The sequence below is a fragment of the Trematomus bernacchii genome, unplaced genomic scaffold (genome assembly GCF_902827165.1).
Source record: "Trematomus bernacchii unplaced genomic scaffold, fTreBer1.1, whole genome shotgun sequence".
Lineage (NCBI taxonomy): Eukaryota > Metazoa > Chordata > Actinopteri > Perciformes > Nototheniidae > Trematomus > Trematomus bernacchii.
The window spans coordinates 1,377,101-1,397,218 of NW_022987771.1; the positions used below are offsets into that span (position 1 = coordinate 1,377,101).

The window sequence follows — 20,118 nt, forward strand, 5'->3', positions numbered from 1 at the left end:
AGGTCAATAATTTGTACGGCCCTCGGAGGATGTTGAAAAAATTGAAATGGCCCTTGACAGGAAAAAGGTTCCCCACCCCTGCTTTAGATGCATTAATACTTCACATTTTCCAATCACCTTAAAATATATAAAGACACTAGACATTGATTGTCTTAACACAGCTTACAATTTAAGGTTAGGGTAAAAACTGTCCAAGAGTGTCCTCTGCAGATGATGCAAAGTGTGAAAACAACCTCATCATGTTCAAGGCCATCGCCCACCTTCAGGTGAGTCTCATTTAAGGTATTGATGTCATGTTATTAGGGTTAGGGTTATGTTGCAAACAGTGTAGGGGCTGAAAGTCTGAACGGATCATCTACATACCTCTCAGGTCTTAAATAAAAAACTGCCAAATATACACATATTTGTAAAGGTATGTAAATATGTTGTTCATGATATCTTTATATGTTTTATTTCAACATTTCATTTGACTTGCACTGACCTGACATGACCTCTGGACATTTAAGACAATAATGGAAAGTAAAATGATTTCAAAAGTGTTGTTTTAGTTTATTTCAGCATGATTTGAATGCTGAAATAAACTAAAACACATTAGAAATAAAATGCAGTAAGAGGGGTTTTAGTTCTGCAAAATAGGCGCTGTAGCCTTTGAAATTAAGGTGCTTTCTTACTGCAAAAATGTGTTTTAACTACCAGGAAGACTATATTCAAGTGAATTGTTTTTAATTGAAAAATAATGCATTAAAGGTGGGGATCACTGAGGACCTGACATGGTCTCTTCACACCACCACCATCACCAAGAAAGCTCGACAGCGGCTCTTCTTCCTCCGCAGGTTGAGGAGGTTCAAAATGGATTCCAGGATACTCTGCAACTTCTACAGGTGCACGATAGAGAGTATCCTGACGGCCTGGTACGGCAGCTGCACCGACCTCGATCGTAAGGCTTTACAGAGGGTGGTGAAAACTGCACAGCACATCACCAGGACGGAGCTGCCATCCATGGAGGACCTTTACTCCCAGCGGCTCAGGAAGAAATCACTACGGATTATTAAAGACCCCCATCACCCCAGCCACAAACTGTTCTTTCTGTTGCCGTCTGGCAGACGTTACCGCAGCATCCTGGCAAGGACAAGAAGATTCGGAGACAGTTGCTTCCCGCGGGCAGTGAGACTGTTAAAAAATTGAACTGTTGAAACAACTTCAAAACATTAATCTGCTACTCAGTAATATGTATCTAATACCTAATATATATATATATCATTCCAATAACTTGTATATAGACTTGTACTGCACTATTCCACATCATCACTTTATTTTATAACTATTTTTCTTTTTGTATTGCTCTTGCTCTTATTGTTTTTATGTTATTATGTTGCATTGTTGCAGAAGCCTGTGACATAAGATTTTCAACTACATAATTACTCTGTAGCCATGTCAGATTGACAATAAAGAACCTTGAACCTTGGGTAGGTAATTTTGGAGAAACCTGCTCGAGATCGCTAGAATGACATTTTTGTATGGATTTTTTGTCAAAGCACTTAAAATATTCATTGCTATCGGGGTGTTAAGAGCATTCCATGGAATATAACAAAAAGTGTATCTCGAGCCGGTTTCTCAAACTTACCTACCCCACCTTTAAGATTACATTTGCATCTTATTACAAATCTCCAGTAAAAAATATTTGGCTTTTCAGGTTGTTTTTACTTGCTATTCTTATCTTTCATTTAATACATATGTAGGTAATATTTAAATATAATGATTAAGTATCATCAAATGCAATTCTTATTCAATACAACTGTTTTACACTAAGGCTACTACAAAACATGAAACAGTAGACACTTTTAAACAACACTATTCTGCCCCCTTAGCTGGGCAGGTTCCCAAGAAAAACTCTGCTTCAGAAGTTCCGTTTTGAAGTTTTACTCAGAAAGCACTGTAAAACTGGACACACAAGAAAATTTACATTCATTTCAAGTATAGCATTCTAAAGAAATTAATCATCGCTGGGAAACAAAGATAGCTGAGTGTGTCAACATTTAGTTAAAAAAAGCAGAACCACAGGGCTTCCTGTAAATGACCAAACCACAACCACTTCTTTCCATATAGACATTTTGCTTTATGATGCAGCAAAACCTTGAAGGGGTTATTTGTCTCATCTGCAGGCAGCGAGGCAGCACATAACTCAACATGAGATGCGAATTCAACGGCACTCTGCTCACCAGCGTGCTCCCGCCACTGCTGATGACAGAGTTTGTTTTGGGAGTCGTTGGCAATGGTTTGGCTCTCTGGATCTTCTGCTTCCACATGAAGCCCTGGAAGAGCAGCACAGTGTTACTCTTCAACCTGGCAATGGCTGATTTCATGCTGATCGTGGCATTGCCTTTCCGTGCAAGCTACTACTTCTCTGGGATCAAGTGGCCGTTTGGAACCCCTCTGTGCAACATCTGCCTCTTCATGTTGGCCCTGAACCGCACTGGAAGCAGCATCTTCCTCATGGCCATCGCTGTGGACAGGTACATGCGAGTGGTGCACCCCCATCACTCCATCAACTCTCTGAGCATCCCTAAAGCCATGTGTGGAGCACTTGGACTGTGGCTGATAACTTTCTCAATGACAGTTAATATTTTTAGTCTGCAACACATCAACACGACCTATTGCGAGAGCTTCACGATCAAGACTGAAGCCTCGCTCTATCTGAACTGGCACACGTTTGTGTTTATCTTCTCCTTCTACATGCCTCTGCTTGTGATTCTCTACTGCACGATCCAGATCATCAGACACCTGAGACGGAGACAGTTGTCCCAGGAAGCAAAGATTAAAAAGGCTCTTTGCTTCATCGTAGTCGTGGCGGTGATCTTCATCGTTTGCTTCCTCCCGAGCAACATCACGCAGCTGATCATTTGGATCAAGACCCAGCAGTTAGCCGGAAACCTCTCGGGACCTGAAGTCTGCCAGGCGATGGATAACCTGACCACCGTGTTTTACCTCAGCATCAGCCTGACGTATCTCAACAGCGTGTTGGACCCTGTGGTTTACTACTTCTCGAGCCCTACCTTCAAGAACATCTGCAGGAAAGCTCTGCATCTGTCCCAAGTAGACTACCCTGAGAGTTCAGAGAAGAAAACTCGAGAGACAGGCTCCCAGTCGATCAGCCAGCTGTGATCACAACATCCAGGAAACATTGAGATGGATGCAGCTTAAAGTTTGACCAAAAGTGATGAGATCTTTTTAAAGTTTTCATGTGAGTTCTGCAGCCAACCAGATATCTTTAACTTACCTTTCTTATACAGCAGTTATCCAGTATGTGACTGCGCTTACATTTTTTTAATTGTCTTGCACACATATGGTATTGTCATTTTGTAAAGTTGTGTTGTGGTTTACTTTTTAATATATTGATGGCACATTTGTAGTCATTTTGCTAAACACATATTTTATCCAACTTATACAAATACCAAACTATGCCGTATAAAGTCAAAAGTAAAACATTTTGCTGTTGTTATTATATAAGTCCTGTGCATTATTCAGATGTTATCATGACTTATATGTAAAGAAATAAAGACTCCTTTTTTGTACACAACGCTTAATTACACAATTTCTTTCTAAACTAATTTGTTGTTGACATTAACCCTATATCACAACTTTCCTTACAGTTACTTTTAGAGGAATCATCAGGGAAATACATGACACATTTTATTTAAGGAGCTCTTTTTGTGGTACTGTATATGTACAGGTTATATATCTATACATGGCAAAATCTGCATTTTCAAATGTTATCCACTAGACAGCAGTAGAGGTTTACAAACTGAGTGTGTGAGGTCATTCATAACCAAATTCAGCCCATTGTATAGTCACTGATTATAAGGCTGGGTCACTTCAGAAATGAAAATATCCTAAATCCCCAGAGTCTTTGAATCGTCACACAATTTGCCATAATTGACACCAGAAAACCGATCACTGCCTTGGTTTCCTCATTATTAAGTATAAGGTGTTGGATTTATATTTTACGTTATGCTACTCTTTTTTGTGATGTTTCTTTGTTAAGAATGTCAATGGATATATTCTCATTATTTACATTTAGATGCATAACAGTTTACCTAGTACATATTGAAAACAACTGTATACATTATATTATAAATACAGATCATATTAATGTTTCACACTGTACCCAAGATCATCATACTCAACCCCTCATCTGCAAAACTGTCCCATTTCACCCTAAAAAGGGAAGGGTCAAAATGTACTCTTGCACTGAATAAATGAATAAAGGTTATTAGGTTAAAATCAGAACCTATGATAAGTGAAATCTGGATTAAAGAAAAGGAAACTGTATCATATTTAATATGCGAAAAGGCTGTTAACAACACCCACATTTCTAAAAGCAAGAAGTGCTTCAAAGAAAATGTGAATGCAATAAGGCTAATCTGAAACTCACACCCCAAATGAAACTCACACCCCAAATGTAAGCTTCCCATTTTTATACTTTTTGTGTCTGTTTAATTGAACCTCTTATTGAACTTATACTAAGACCAGGTACATGTAATGACATCTGGACATTTAAGCTTTTAAGACAATGAAAGTGAAATAATTTCACTGCATGTATGGGATGCTGAAGTGAACTAAAATAGTTCAGAAGGAAAAAAGGCAGAAACACGGGTTTTAGTTCTGCAAAACAGATATAGTTTTTCAGAATGGGAATTTCTTTCACTTTATTCAAATTCTGAGTTTTAATAAGATTTCCTGTCAGCTGCAGCTTGGCACCAGCTTGTCTTCCTTCCACTTTCACAATGCATAGCGTATGTAAAATCCCATATGTGTTAGCTACAACTTGTGCACTTCTAATTGTTGTATTAAAAACATAGGTATTTTAAATCAATATTTGAATAATGATTCTGTAAATTAGTCTTAGTATAGTAATTGTTTCAAGGGCCCTCACCAGGGAACAAGAACCAAACATTAGACAAAACCAACGCTGATTGTTGGACACATTTCCATTTATCTACAACGCTGAACCTAAACGACTTCAGACTCTTCAAATTCCTTCAACTCTTTTGTATCTGCTTTCACCTTCAGACTTAAAGACATACAACAACTCCAACAGCATCAGAGTAACTAGAAAATGCATTTCCTGCTGAAAATGCGTGCGAATGCTGTAAACTGTGTACATTTGTTGCTGAATGTAGCTGAAAATGCAGAAAAGGCTGCATATTTGATCAGTTGAATGGTCTCTGTAGCTAATTTTAGCTACAAAAACCAAGTAAGTGTGTTGCTGAACTTAGCGGAGAAATGCAGAAAAGTGAAATGATTTGAATCAAAATTGTTACAGCTCAAATGCATTGCAATGACTTTGTTGAAAACTTGAAAGTGAAATGTTAAACTGGAAGAGGAGGAGTCTCCATCAGACAGAAAATAATAGGCTGAGACAGTCTGTTAAACTCCAGTCTGTGGGTGTTTCTCAATCGCGAGTACGCTTGCTTGGTAGCACATGTCTGCCGAGCATCTTGCTTCAGAAGCGAGTCAAGAATACTTCCTGCCATTCGGAAAACAAAGAGTGGAACAAGCTAGCAAGTGTGCAGGTGTGCGTCATATGAGAGGCCTCGCCTTACATCTTCCGCCACAGATTTGGGGAAATTGGTCCGTGCGCAAAGCATTGTGGGGATTTTAAGGCCGCGAAGTCTACTCATGTGCACACTCGATATTTCTCCAAACGGAGTACGCCGGGCTCGGTAGATTTCCAAGTATACTGGAGATTGGAACAGTACTTCGGCGGCACTCGATGACGTAGTATGCTTGAAATAGTGGCTCGGAAGCAGCTTTACTCGCGATTGAGAAACACCCTCTGTGTTTGTGTTTGAGATGACGACGTTATCAAACACCTGTGTGTGAGCCCAGAGATCAAAGGTTACCATGGTGACGACATTATCAAACACGTGTGCAGAGATCTAAGGTTTCCATGGTGATGTGCAGTGATCAGTGAAAGGAGAGCCTTTCCATTGTTCTGAATGAGAAATAAACCTCTTACATTTCTAACTATAGTTTAAAAACGGTAGCAGCTATCGGTAAACGCGTGGAGCTTGTCAGGACCCTGAGGAGCATCTGAGTCTGCTTTTTGTGTACTTTCGGGTCAATAATGTGGCATTTTTGGCAGATTTACTAAAGGTGTGCAGCTGGTGCTCTGAGGAAAGATCAGGCTGAATTTACAATGGGCCTTAATGGAGACATGTTGAACATTTGTATCACTTCATGCCCTCAAGAGGCATTTTGTTACATTTTTTTGCTTAATTTTTTTTAATTTTTCAACGTAGGAGAGGTTTTCCTACGTTCTTCATGAAAAATTAAGTCTAAGGATTGTAGGGTTTGGGAATTATGGCAGGTTTAAAAAGAAAATGTAAGGCGAATTTCAAGCTCTCTAGGTGTGACATCACGCACTCTAAGCCTTAACGAGCTGCGCAATACACACTAATGTTAAACTCTGATGAAGGCCTCTTTACCAAGCTCCAAACTAAGTTAAATATCTCAAAAAGTGTACAAAATATCAAAAGTCTGAATACAAGTTTAATAGCTGAATGCCTTGTGATCATTTTAAAGTTGGAATGAAGTCTCTAGCTGAAAGTATGTGGAAGGAGTAGCATTTGGCGCAAAGTGTAGGTAAAAGAGGATTTTAAGGTTCCTCCCATTGAGTTACATGTTAAAAAAAGAGTTTAAAAAGCTGAATATTTCAAAAGGTATAAAATATTTTGAAAAAGTTGAAAGTTTCCCATCATTTGCTGAAAAGGCTGAATATTTTGATATTTGAATGGTTTCTGTAGCTGAAAGTATGCTGAAGTTATTCGACGGCAAAGAATGTACGGAAGAACTGAAATAAGATGAAGTTGAAGAATAAAGATTTGAAGAACAATAGTGGAATGCTTTAAACAGCATTCACACTAATAATAACATTTGCAATCAGAATCAGAATCAGAAACAGGTTTGAAATACTAAGATACAAAGATACTAACGTGTTAAAAAAACAAACACAAAAACATATTTCACTTATATATTGGTCAAACTTCGCTTAGTTGCACAGTGAGATCCAGAGACTTGTCCCGAAAACGCTCCAGCCTTTGTGTTTAAGGTTTGGCTTCACCCCAGTATGAAGTTCCTGAATACATCCTGTAGTTCTGGTTTTATCCATCATGTATTAGAGTGGTTAATTTCAGTTATGTCACTTTTTGCACGGATGCATCGTCACAGCATGATGCCACCACCGCCAGGCCGAGGAAGTGGTGCCTGGTTATTATTAAGTGAAGCTCTTTGCATACAAACATGAATTTCTTTCATTTCATCTTATCCGGCCACAATTGATCTTGTCTCGTGGTCCTAAAAGTGGTGAGAAACACACACTAAAGCTGTTGGGTTAGCTGACCAAGACCCTTTTTTATAAACTGGTTGCACTTGTTCATTATTGTACAATGCGTTTGAATGTATAATATGTTGCAAACAGTGTAGGGGCTGAAAGTCTAAACGGATCATCTACATACCTCTCAGGTCTTAAATAAAAAACTGCCAAATATACACATATTTGTAAAGGTATGTAAATATGTTGTTCATGTTCTTTATATGTTTTATTTCAACATTTCATTCGACTTGCACTGACCTGACATGACCTCTGGACATTTAAGACAATAATGGAAAGTAAAATGATTTCAAAAGTGTTGTTTTAGTTTATTTCAGCATGATTTGAATGCTGAAATAAACTAAAACACATTAGAAATAAAATGCAGTAAGAGGGGTTTTAGTTCTGCAAAATAGGCGCTGTAGCCTTTGAAATTAAGGTGCTTTCTTACTGCAAAAATGTGTTTTAACTACCAGGAAGACTATATTCAAGTGAATTGTTTTTAATTGAAAAATAATGCATTAAGAAGAATAATAATGTAAGGGTACAACAATAATGTGTTTTCACATACAAGAATATTGTGAGCCTGTTTCTTTTCTCTTGGAGGTAATTAGCCAATCCTTTGTTACATTCTAAAGAAATTAATCATCCCTGGGAAACAAAGATACACTGAAAAAAACGGGGAGTAAGATTTACTTAGGAAAATCGAGGTAAGAAAAACGCACTCAGAAAACCTAAGCAAATGTAACAACGTTTATTTCAAGTAGCTTCTACTTACAGTTAAGAAGTGTTTGTTACTAAAGGCACTTAAGTAAACTTTACTGTCACACTCAGTTTTTGTAAGTACATTTGACTTACTATTGTATAGTCGATTTTAATTAAGATTACATTTGCATCTTATTACAAATCTCCAGTAAAAAATATTTGGCTTTTCAGGTTGTTTTTACTTGCTATTCTTATCTTTCATTTAATACATATGTAGGTAATATTTAAATATGATTATTAAGTATCGTCAAATGCAATTCTTATTCAATAAAACTGTTTTACACTAAGGCTACTACAAAACATGAAACAGTAGACACTTTTAAACAACACTATTCTGCCCCCGCAGCTGGGCAGACAGACAACAGGTTCCCAAGAAAAACTCTGCTTCAGAAGTTCCGTTTTGAAGTTTTACTCAGAAAGCACTGTAAAACTGGACACACAAGAAAATGTACATTCATTTCCAGCATAGCAATCATTTAACATACATTTCCCGCGTGTGTTAACAACCATATAATAAACTATGCGTTAGCTTCATGCTAACCCCTATGGGAAATTACATTAAAAGGCTAGCGGTTAGCATACATCGTTGCAACTATGAATTCACAGCAATATTTTCACCATTTAACAATGTATCCCTCACACATACTCTTCATAAACAATGTTGAAACAACAGAGCATAACTTAAAAGGCATATGTTTTCTTAGACAACAATGCAGAGCAGAAACGTGCGTCTGAATCAAGCGGCAAACTCTGGGGCAGAGACGGGAGAGGCCAATAAGGAAGTGCCATAAACCTTAGTTCATCTATTGGCCGATAGGCGATGACTGTAGAAAGGATCAATTTCCATAGACCCCCATGTTAAAATGCCCAACTTTACAGCAGAAATAAACATGTTTCTGCCCCTGGATGCAATAAAAATTATTCGGGATATAGTTAGATTCCACCTTCATGATTATGAATTGGTGAGTGAATTGTTTTATAACGCAACCCTTTTATTTATATTAGGTCCTCAAGTTTTTGCATAAATTAGGGCGTGGTCACTTTGATGGACAGGTACGTGCCTCACTGTCAGCTAACAGCAACTTGTCCACTCTGCTAGGCTACAACGTTAGCTAGTTGTAGTTACTGTACTTGATATATATATATATATATATATATATATATACAGTTTAGTTTATGATTCAGCCTTGGGTAAGACTTTTATAGTCTATGGCTATGATGCCCATATAGTACAGCGGATAAGCACAACAATTGTGCATTTTATGAGAAAAGCATGACATTTCTAACATAGTTAGAGCATACCATAAGGTTTATTTTCAGATGTGGAGGGAAGTCAGATTTGACCTGTGAGGACCGTGAGAGGTCAAATCCAAGATGGCCGCCAGTCTCTCGGGTCAAATGTTCAAACACGCTTAATTTTGGAACCAAACATTGTAGAAAAACATTTAAGGTGTCATATCCAACTAAATTAGGGATGCCCAATCATTTGATGATACTTTTGAGATCGCCAGAATTCAAGAAAATGCATTTAGGTGAAGATAAAGGTAGAAATTGACCAAAATAAGCTGTCAATCAGTTGAAATTTGGTGTGTGTGTGTGTGTGTGTGTGTGTGTGTGGTCACCCAGCGCTAGCATTAATACAGAGACTGGAGGAATATGGCTTTACTTGGCACAGTCTGCATGCTGAAGCAAACATTTGTTTTTGTCTTCAAATACATACTTACATGATTGTGACGAGCATAATATTTGCTCCCCGCCCAACTCTCTAAGTGCTTGAACTCCGTGACAGGAGGATGAAGTATCTATAAATGGATGGAACTATCAACAAAACAACAGCGTTTTATTCCCCAATGTCATATTTAATAGAAAAATAATGATGCACCACTTATTGGAGAAAGAAGAATGGGGAACAGAAAGGTTTAGAGAGGGACAACATGCTGAAACCTTGCAACTTCAGTGCCAGAGAAAAAAGGTACTGTGAGTACACTTGTGGTTATTGTCCTCATGTTGCACATAGAAAATTAAATTAAGATGTTTACCGCATGTGGGCAAAAATCCATCAATCTTTCAATTTTCTAAAACTTGTTATATCCTTAGAGTCATTTAAAATGAGTTTTTTTCTCCATGCCATGGAGTCTAAATGGGTAAACCTTTGTATTTGTAATTGTACAGCCATGCTAGGACAAACAAATCCCCTTTGCCAATGTTCTCTCTGCACTCTCTGTCACACACACAACATACATAACCCTTTCTTTGCATGACCTCTAAATGTCCATGTGAGCCACTAAAGAACAGAAAAAAAGCTGCGCTACCTTGGCTTTATAGGTGGACAGGCAGGGAATCGAACCCCAACCCTCTATAAGTGGAAAGGGACAGCGGTGAACCTTATAGTTGAGTGCAGCCCTTTGTTAACAGCGAGGGTTAAGAGAGCTGTTTGTGCTCTACATGGAACTGTTTTCCATCTCCCTCTTTGGTTTACATTATTATTATTATTTTTCTATTAAATATGACATTGGGGAATAAAACGCTGTTTTGTTGATAGTTCCATCCATTTATACATACTTCATCCTCCTGTCATGGAGTTCAAGCACTTAGACTTAGAGAGTTGGGCGGGGAACAAATATGATGCTCGTCACAATCATGTTAGTATGTATTTGAAGACAAAAGCAAATGTTTTCATCAGCATGCAGACTGTGCCAAGTAAAGCCATATTCCTCCAGTCTCTGTAGTAATGCTAGCGCTGGGTGACCATAAATCCACTGGAATATACCACACACACACACACACACACACATTTTGCAAATTTCAACTGATTGACAGCTTATTTTTGGTCAATTTCTACCTTTATCTTCACCTAAATGCATTTTCTTCAATTCTGGCGATCTCAAAAGTATCATCAAATGATTGGGCATCCCTAATTTAGTTGGATATGACACCTTAAATGTTTTTCTACAATTTTTGGTTCCAAAATTAAGCGTGTTTGAACATTTGACCCGAGAGACTGGTGGCCATCTTGGATTTGACCTCTCACGGTCCTCACGGGTCAAATCTGACTTCCCTCCACATCTGAAAATAAACCTTATGGTATGCTCTAACTATGTTAGAAATGTCATGCTTTTCTCATAAAATGCACAATTGTTATAATATGAGAGCTTATCCGCTGTACTAATAATAGAACATGTTGCTTACTTCCCATTGGAATTAATAAAGCATTTCGATTGTTTACATTTCTTTATATTATCTAAACACAATTGCGTTGCTAGGCAACAGCATGGTTCCATTCTTACTTCCTGTCAGCTGATGTCCTTCACTCCTTATTTGGAATGGAACCTTCAGAATTATGACATCATCTTTTGCCTTGATGTAGAATTCTGAATTCTGCATTGATCTTCTAGGAGATTGGCTGTGACGGTGAATTAATCAGAGCATCAGAGCACCAGAGCAGCAGGAATTTGTCCAGCTAGAGTCAGATCATTGCAGAAATAGGTTTTGTTGCAAGCAAACATTAGGGATACTTGCAGTGTTTTTTAGCGAGATAATCTTCACAAGTGAACTCAACTTTTGTGGGATTTTTGTGACGTTAATTCAGTCGAACAATTACATTTAGTTTGCTAAACAACAGGTCATTTCGTCACAGCAGTAGAGATGGAGATGAACAATAGAGATGAGCTGGCAGTCAAGCTCGAGATTCTGCAAAAAGAAAATCAGGAAATTAAGTTGTGGCTGGAGCAGGAGAGGACTTTAAGGAATAAGCTTGAGATTGAAGGCGCTAAAAAGAAGGAAGCGATGCTCAAAGCATATACAGAGGAATCAGCTTTGCTGTTTAAGCACAATGTGAAAGTGAAAGCCCAGGAAATTGAGCAGAATGTCTTGCGCGTCAACAATGAGGACCTGAACATGAAATACAGAAACCTCCAGAGGTCACACAAGAAGGTCGAAGCCGAGATGGCTGCCTTGAGAAAGGCAAACCAGGAACTCAAACAACTGAAAGAACCCTGTGTTGAGGAGAAAGGTGTAGAGATGGCTGCTTTGCGTGAGACAAATCAGGAACTCCAACAACAGAAGCAGCGTTGTGTGGAGGAGAAGGATAAAGAGATAGCTGCCTTGCTGAAGGAAAACCAAGAACTCAAACAACAAAAGGAGCGTTGTCTTGAGGAGAAATCTGTAGAGATAGCTGCTCTGCGTGAGAGAAACCAGGAACTCCAACAACAAAAGGATCATTGTGTTGACAAAGCTGTAAAGATAGCTGATTTGCGTGAGAGAAACCAGGAACTCACAAAACTGAAGGAGCGTTGTGTTAAGGAGGAGGCAAAGATGGCCGCCTTGCAAACAACAAACCAGGTACTCAAACAACAAAAGTTGCGTTGCGTTGAGGAGAAAGATGCAGAGATAGCTGCTTTGCTGAAGGAAAACCAAACACTGAAACAAGAGAAGGAACGTTGTGTTGAGGAGAAGGTGGACAAGAAGGAGGATGTGGAGGTGAAAGTGGAGGTGGAACCAGAAGTGAGGCATGATGTTAAAATGAATGCCCTGAAAATTGAGCAGAAAGTATTGCGCGGAAACAATGAGGAACTGAACATGAAATATGGAAAGCTCCTCAAGATGCACGAGAAGGACAAAGCAGTGATGGCCACCTTGAGAAAGGCAAACCAGGATCTCAAACAACTGAAAGAACCCTGTGTTGAGGAGAAGGATGCAGAGATGGCTGCCTTGCAAAAGACAAACCAGGAACTCAAACAAGAGAAGTTGCGTTGTCTTGAGGTGAAAAATGTTGAGATAGTCGTTTTGCATGAGAGAAACCACGAACTGGAACAACAGAAGGAACGTTGTGTGGAGGAGAAGGATGCAGAGATAGTCGCTTTGCATGAGAGAAACCACGAACTGGAACAACAGAAGGAACGTTGTGTGGAGGAGAAGGATGCAGAGATAGTCGCTTTGCATGAGAGAAACCACAAACTGGAACAACAGAAGGAACGTTGTGTGGAGGAGATGGATGCAGAGATAGCCGCTTTGCATGAGAGAAACCAGGAACTGGAACAACAGAAGGAACGTTGTGTGGAGGAGAAGGATGCAGAGATAGTCGCTTTGCATGAGAGAAACCAGGAACTGGAACAACAGAAGGAACGTTGTGTGGAGGAGAAGGATGCAGAGATAGCCGCCTTGCTGAAGAAACAGCTGAAAAAACCACCACAGGCACTCTCCGTGGTGAAGGAGGAGCTTGTGGAGGTAAAGGTGGAGTTGGAGGTGGAACAGGAAGTGAGGGTGGATCCACCTGAGCAAACCAATGAGCCGATCCCAACAACGCAGAGGAGGGCAACACCACGGTGGAGAAGATTCATCAATTCCTTTTCTTGTATCCGCCCAAACATCAACGATGACTAAAAAGGAAAACATAAGACTCAAAGGCAGCCCTGACATCGGCTTTAAAAACTTTAAAAAACAAACTCACAACATCAAAAATTAGTAAGACATTAAAACATTTCAAGTACAGTCTAAAGCTCAAAGTGAGTGAGCAACAACATATACTCACAGCCAGTCAGGATATATATTTAAACACTTAACAGTTATTAGATCTGGTTAGACATCAACAAAGGTTCCAGAAGAGACTCACAGTGATGTGCAGTTTTAGCCACTAGGGGCAAAAAAACAACCTTAATTTTAAAATAAATAAACTATTCCTTTGCTTCTAGCACCCCTAAATAAGAGGAACATTTAGTCATTACAAGTTATCAGGTTTATGTTATATCGTCATGTTTGGTTTATAGTGTTCATTTTCATATTTAAGTTATATTTTTCACATTTACTTAATAGTTCATTTTTATATTTATGTTATATTTATCATGTTTAGTTAATAGTCAATTTGTATATGTATCTTATATTTTTCATATTTACTTAATAGTACATTTCTATATTTATGTTTAGTCCATTGTTTTCTTGTTAAGTTAAAGTCTTGTCAATAAATAAAAAAAAAATAATGATAATGATAACAATACTGACACGTTTGATTTATTTCACGTTTGTTTTTCCTGTCTAAGTTTAGCTTCTTGCTTTTAATTCACCAGAGATTTAGTCTGAGAATCCAACTAATAATAACAATCAATACAAAGACATTCAAATTCAAAATAACACTAGAATTCTTTCTCGTTTGTTCCTCCTGTTTTTGTCTAGTTACCTTTGTATTGAGTGACTTTAGCTCACCTGGCTCTGCCCTGATCAATACACTGACTTAAAGCTACTTCAGTACTTACTTTATTACCTTGTTTACATTCAACAATTATCATAATAAATATAAACAAATGAAAAAACAACACTATGTATTTGATTTCTTTCAAGTTTGTTTTAGTCAACTATTTGATTTTAAATGCAACAGCACCAGCAAAAGTAGATTTTTTTTTACATTTCTGCTGATGTCCAGGTGTACAGTATATCAGTATGTAGTGTCTCTACTTTAAAGAGTCCTCTCCTGCTGATGTTCAGGTGTATATCAGTATGTAGTGTCTTTACTTTAAAGAGTCCTCTCCTGCTGATGTTCAGGTGTGTATCAGTATGTAGTGTCTCTACTTTAAAGAGTCCTCTCCTGCTGATGTTCAGGTGTATATCAGTATGTAGTGTCTTTACTTTAAAGAGTCCTCTCCTGCTGATGTTCAGGTGTGTATCAGTATGTAGTGTCTCTACTTTAAAGAGTCCTCTCCTGCTGATGTGTAGGTGTATTTCAGTATGTAGTGTCTCTACTTTAAAGAGTCCTCTCCTGCTGATGTTCAGGTGTACTGTATATCAGTATGTAGTGTCTCTACTTTAAAGAGTCCTCTCCTGCTGATGTTCAGGTGTATATCGGTATGTAGTGTCTTTACTTTAAAGAGTCCTACAATTAGATGGAAAACAGCTGCAAAGAGACAGAAAATTACAACAAAGAGACAACTAATCACCATAAAAAAATATTTTAGTAGAGACATTTTTTCATTGAAGTTAATGTGTTGAAGGGAATCCTGTAAAAAAAAGTTTTATTCAAAATGGCACTTTATCAAAATGCAATTGAGTGCAACTTCAACGTAACTGTATTTTTGGTTCCTATTAGATAAGATGTACTTTATTGATCCCAAATTGGGAAATGTTTGCGATGCAGCAGCATAAAAAACAAGGCATTGCACATCATTAGAAATTAAAAGAGTAGAAATAAACATTTCAAAAATTTGAAACATATCAAAATAGAAATTAAAAAGTAGAAAATATGCATTTGACGTGAAGATAATAATGCTAAACGGGAGCAAATGTTAAAAGGGGACCCAATTATCCCAGTGGTGGCCGCCAGAATTCGCCGCCGGAGCTAACGGAGTGGGCTAGTGGGCTAGCTCCAGCCGGCGTCCCGGCGGTGGAGTCCGGCATTATAACTGGAGATCAAGGAATGCAGCGAAACGCGGACTTGGTTCGCATGCAGCCCGCTGTAGTATTAGCTAAAGAAATTATGCTGAACAAGGCTTATTAAGCTGAACATCGCCACAATTGTTCTGCTATGTATCGGTAGCATACTTATTTTATTTTATTAACGTGTGAATGACAAGCATTAAGAATAACAAAAAATAGCTAATTCTCTTGCAGATTGTCTCCTTTGATTATGAATGTAACGTTTATATAGTTATATATACTGCAAAGTGCCACGCAGTAACTTGGTATGCATGTATTTCAGCAGGAAATGTGCAACGTAGATGACATTTACGAACACAGACTATATAGAAATATTTGTAAAAGTTGTTCATGCGTTATTAAGTGAATATGTCATTAAAACACCTATGCTTTTTGACTGTCACACTTTTACATTTCAGCATTGCTTCAGGCAATAAGACTGTTAAACACCTGAACTGTTGAAGCAAAATCTGTTAAACACCTGAACAGTTGAAACAACTTCCCTAATATTCATCTGGCTGCTACTTCAAAATTATTTTACAATTATTTATCTATTTACCTATATATCCTATTTCAATAACTTGCAGATAGACTCTTATTGCACTATTTCACTTTTTTAAAACAATTTTTCTTTTTGTATTACTATTTACTATTTACTTGCACTATATTTTTCTGTTTATCTGTGTTTTGTGTTGCTCTGTTGGAGAAGCCTGTGACACAAGATTTTCATCAGCATAACTACACTGTAGCTATGTTTGTATGACTAAAGAAAGAACCTTGAACCAACCTTGAACCTTGACTCCCACAGTAAAGGAAAACTCAGTTTGGGGACACACTGCTTTACTACCGAGCAGCATTTGAAAATGTAGTGCGAACACCACCAACAAAAAAACTCTTCTGAACCACTGCCACATGTTTTATTCAAAACGGTGAATTTCGCCAGCTGTTAACTAATTTGAAGCAACTAATAAACCACTAAGTATTACATGTTGTGTGTGCCTCGTCCATGACAGCAGGCTAAATTAGCTAGCATGCTAACTAGCTAAATTGCTAACCTGAAACACTAACGTTAGCTAACGTTCGTTTGATATCCACATTAAGCTGACAAGCTAACAGGGATGTACAGAGTTAATAAAGTACAAAAATATACTTACATGATTCAAAATCCACGAGTATTCATTTTAGATGAGGGTCCATGCTCTCTTCTCTTCAACTGGAACCGTCTGCTTTTTTGAAATGTCTGTACTGTGCGCAAACTCCTCTGACGTCATCGGGGGCGTCGCCCACCTTTACTCACTTTGCCCAGGTACATTTTACTAGCTTTTCACAGGTTGTAGGTCAACACATTACTTTAGTTAACATTTACTTTCTATGATTTAAATGTACTTATCAAAATGAAGATACAAAATGACTTGCAAATTTAAGTAACATATTAAATAAAAGGAGAGATTTTGAGTAAAAGAAAATTATTAGTAATTTCTTGTATAATTAAAAAACATAATCATAGTATTATTATTATCATCGTTTTTATCAGTGTAGCTGAGTGTGTCAACATTTAATTAAAAAAAAGCAGAACCACAGGGCTTCCTGTAAATGAGCAAACCACAACCACTTCTTTCCATATAGACGTTTCGCTTTATGATGCAGCAAAACCTTGAAGGGGTTATTTGTCTCATCTGCAGGCAGCGAGGCAGCACATAACTCAACATGAGATGCGAATTCAACGGCACTCTGCTCACCAGTGTGCTCCCGCCACTGCTGATGACAGAGTTTGTTTTGGGAGTCGTTGGCAATGGTTTGGCTCTCTGGATCTTCTGCTTCCACATGAAGCCCTGGAAGAGCAGCACAGTGTTACTCTTCAACCTGGCAATGGCTGATTTCATGCTGATCGTGGCATTGCCTTTCCGTGCAAGCTACTACTTCTCTGGGATCAAGTGGCCATTTGGAACCCCTCTGTGCAACATCTGCCTCTTCATGTTGGCCCTGAACCGCAGTGGAAGCAGCATCTTCCTCATGGCCATCGCTGTGGACAGGTACATGCGAGTGGTGCACCCCCATCACTCCATCAACTCTCTGAGCATCTCTAAAGCCATGTTTGGAGCACTTGTACTGTGGCTGGTAACTTTCTCAATGACAGTTAATATTTTTAGTCTGCAACACATCAACACGACCTACTGCGAGAGTTTCATGATCAAGACTGAAGCCTCGCTCAATCTGAACTGGCACAAGTTTGTGTTTATCTTCTCCTTCTACATGCCTCTGCTTGTGATTCTCTACTGCACGATCCAGATCATCAGACACCTGAGACGGAGACAGTTGTCCCAGCAACGAAAGATTAAAAAGGCTCTTTGCTTCATCGTAGTCGTGGCGGTGATCTTCATCGTTTGCTTCCTCCCGAGCAACATCACGCAGCTGATCATTTGGATCAAGACCCAGCAGTTAGCCGGAAACCTCTCCGGACCTGAAGTCTGCCAGGCGATGGATAACCTGACCACCGTGTTTTACCTCAGCATCAGCCTGACCTATCTCAACAGCGTGTTGGACCCTGTGGTTTACTACTTCTCGAGCCCTACCTTCAAGAACATCTGCAGGAAAGCTCTGCATCTGTCCCAAGTAGACAACCCTGAGAGTTCAGAGAAGAAAACTCGAGAGACAGGCTCCCAGTCGATCAGCCAGCTGTGATCACAACATCCAGGAAACATTGAGATGGATGCAGCTTAAAGTTTGACCAAAAGTGATGAGATCTTTAACTTACCTTTCTTATACAGCAGTTATCCAGTATATGACTGCGCTTAAAAAAACAAATGTTATTGTCTTGCACACATATGCTATTGTCATTTTGTAAAGTTGTGTTGTGTTGTGTTTTTGATATATTGATGGCACATTTAAAAACGTTTTGCTGTTGTTATTATACAAGTCCTGTGCATTATTCAGATGTTATCATGACTTATATGAATAAAATACAATCTAGTAATACTGAGAAGTGCTTTGTGGTTAATTAAAACAGTTTATGGTAGAATACGTTCACTTGGTTGCTTATAGAAAGAGAAATCCTTTGGGAAAAGTCATTGTTTGTAACTTTATTTACACAGATGAGAAACTGTTTCCTGTATGACTGCAACTTCTGCAGCTTTGTTCTCAGAATTGCTGATAGATATTGTGCCACAACTTATTAGACACTTTTAACCACAAACACCTCCTCCACAGAGCGTGTGATCAAGGTTTTTTTCACACCCCCATGCAAAGTAAACAATATATTTCCTTACATGCCTCAATCCAAAAAAGGATGAAAAAACAAACATTTAAATCCTATTTCTGTTGGACATTAACAGTAAGAAACAACTAATAGAGAACATCTACCACCAACACTCTTAAAAGGTGTCTCAGAAAAAGGAAATTGTGACCCAAGTCTTTCATTCATTACATACTACACCGTAGTTGTGTATTTGATGACAGTAAACCTTTGAATCTTGAATCTATATAATACATTTCGCATCCATTAAACCCAATTTGTCAATTCGGTTCCACTCAGCCTACAAACCGCATGAAGACATAATCTGAATGACATTTCCTCTTTTATGATAAATATAATAAAGGGAAGTTGATATGACTTAAAAAAACACAAAACCTGTGATGCAATAATAGTATTTTTATATGATGTGTCCTCAGAGGTGGAAGAAGTACTGAGATCTTGTACTTAAGTAAAAGTAGAAGTACCAGAGTGTAGAAATACTCACTTACAAGTAAAAGTCCTGCATTCAAAATGTTACTCAAGTAAAAGAACAAAAGTGTTAGCAGCAAAATATAAAGTACCAAAAGTGTTAGTACTCATTATGCAGATCGGCCCAGCTCAGAATAATATATATTATGTTTTGATTATAATTATTGATGCATTAAAGTGTTATCAAAGCTGCAGCTACTTTTTACACCACAGGGTAGCTTGTGAATTTACTCCAGGTGTAACTAAAGTGTTATTTAAGAGTTGATTATATTTCACAACATTAATCCAAATATGCAAAGTAACTGAAGGTTCAAACTAATTGTAGTGTAGTAAAAGTAAAAAGTAGGATAAACTGGAAATACTCAAGTAAAGTACAAGTATCTCAACATTGTACTTACTGTAAGTACAGTACTTGAATACATGTACTTAGTTACTTCTGATCTCTGTATTCTTTATTGATTATGTCAATACTATCCCAGGCCTCACAATGCAACCCAGGAGACATGTACGGTCCATACCAATTTCCAATGTCAACCAAACATGGACTATATTGGGCTTTAATATAAGTGTCATTTAAAACCAACAGAAAATGAAAATACATTACTTAGCTTCCCAGGCAGCAATTGTTGCTTTTAAAATTCAAATGAAGAACCTGAGCAGTGGTTAGACCTCACTGTATCTCTGTCTACAATTCAAAGGCTTTTCTTTCTTCCTCTATGAACAAAGAGGAAGCATCTTCTCCACTTAGTCACTGGTTCAGATACAACTCCAAAACCCCTTTTATGTCTGCATGCCCTCACTGAACAGTTATCCAAAGTGTTTTAGTTTCACCTGGGACCCACTATTAGGCATGAAGAGT

The 20,118-nt window shown here is 38.2% G+C and overlaps 2 protein-coding genes across 2 annotated transcripts; both read left to right on the top strand.

The window, feature by feature from the left end:
- The first annotated feature begins 2,132 nt into the window (after nucleotides 1-2,132).
- On the top strand, nucleotides 2,133-3,502 carry LOC117496897 (hydroxycarboxylic acid receptor 2-like). Its single transcript, XM_034148749.1, has one exon. It carries the CDS (start codon nucleotides 2,188-2,190, stop codon nucleotides 3,160-3,162), a length of 975 nt encoding a protein of 324 aa, XP_034004640.1. The 5' UTR covers nucleotides 2,133-2,187; the 3' UTR covers nucleotides 3,163-3,502.
- Nucleotides 3,503-17,180: 13,678 nt separating this feature from the next.
- On the top strand, nucleotides 17,181-18,465 carry LOC117496896 (hydroxycarboxylic acid receptor 2-like). The gene has a single exon (XM_034148748.1). The coding sequence runs from the start codon at nucleotides 17,246-17,248 to the stop codon at nucleotides 18,218-18,220; it is 975 nt and encodes a 324-aa protein (XP_034004639.1). The 5' UTR covers nucleotides 17,181-17,245; the 3' UTR covers nucleotides 18,221-18,465.
- The last annotated feature ends 1,653 nt before the right edge of the window (nucleotides 18,466-20,118 follow it).

Bases quoted from the DNA above. Each gene is read 5' to 3' on its own strand.
- LOC117496897 (XM_034148749.1), top strand. From the start codon at position 2,188: ATGAGATGCGAATTCAACGGCACTCTGCTCACCAGCGTGCTCCCGCCA.
- LOC117496896 (XM_034148748.1), top strand. From the start codon at position 17,246: ATGAGATGCGAATTCAACGGCACTCTGCTCACCAGTGTGCTCCCGCCA.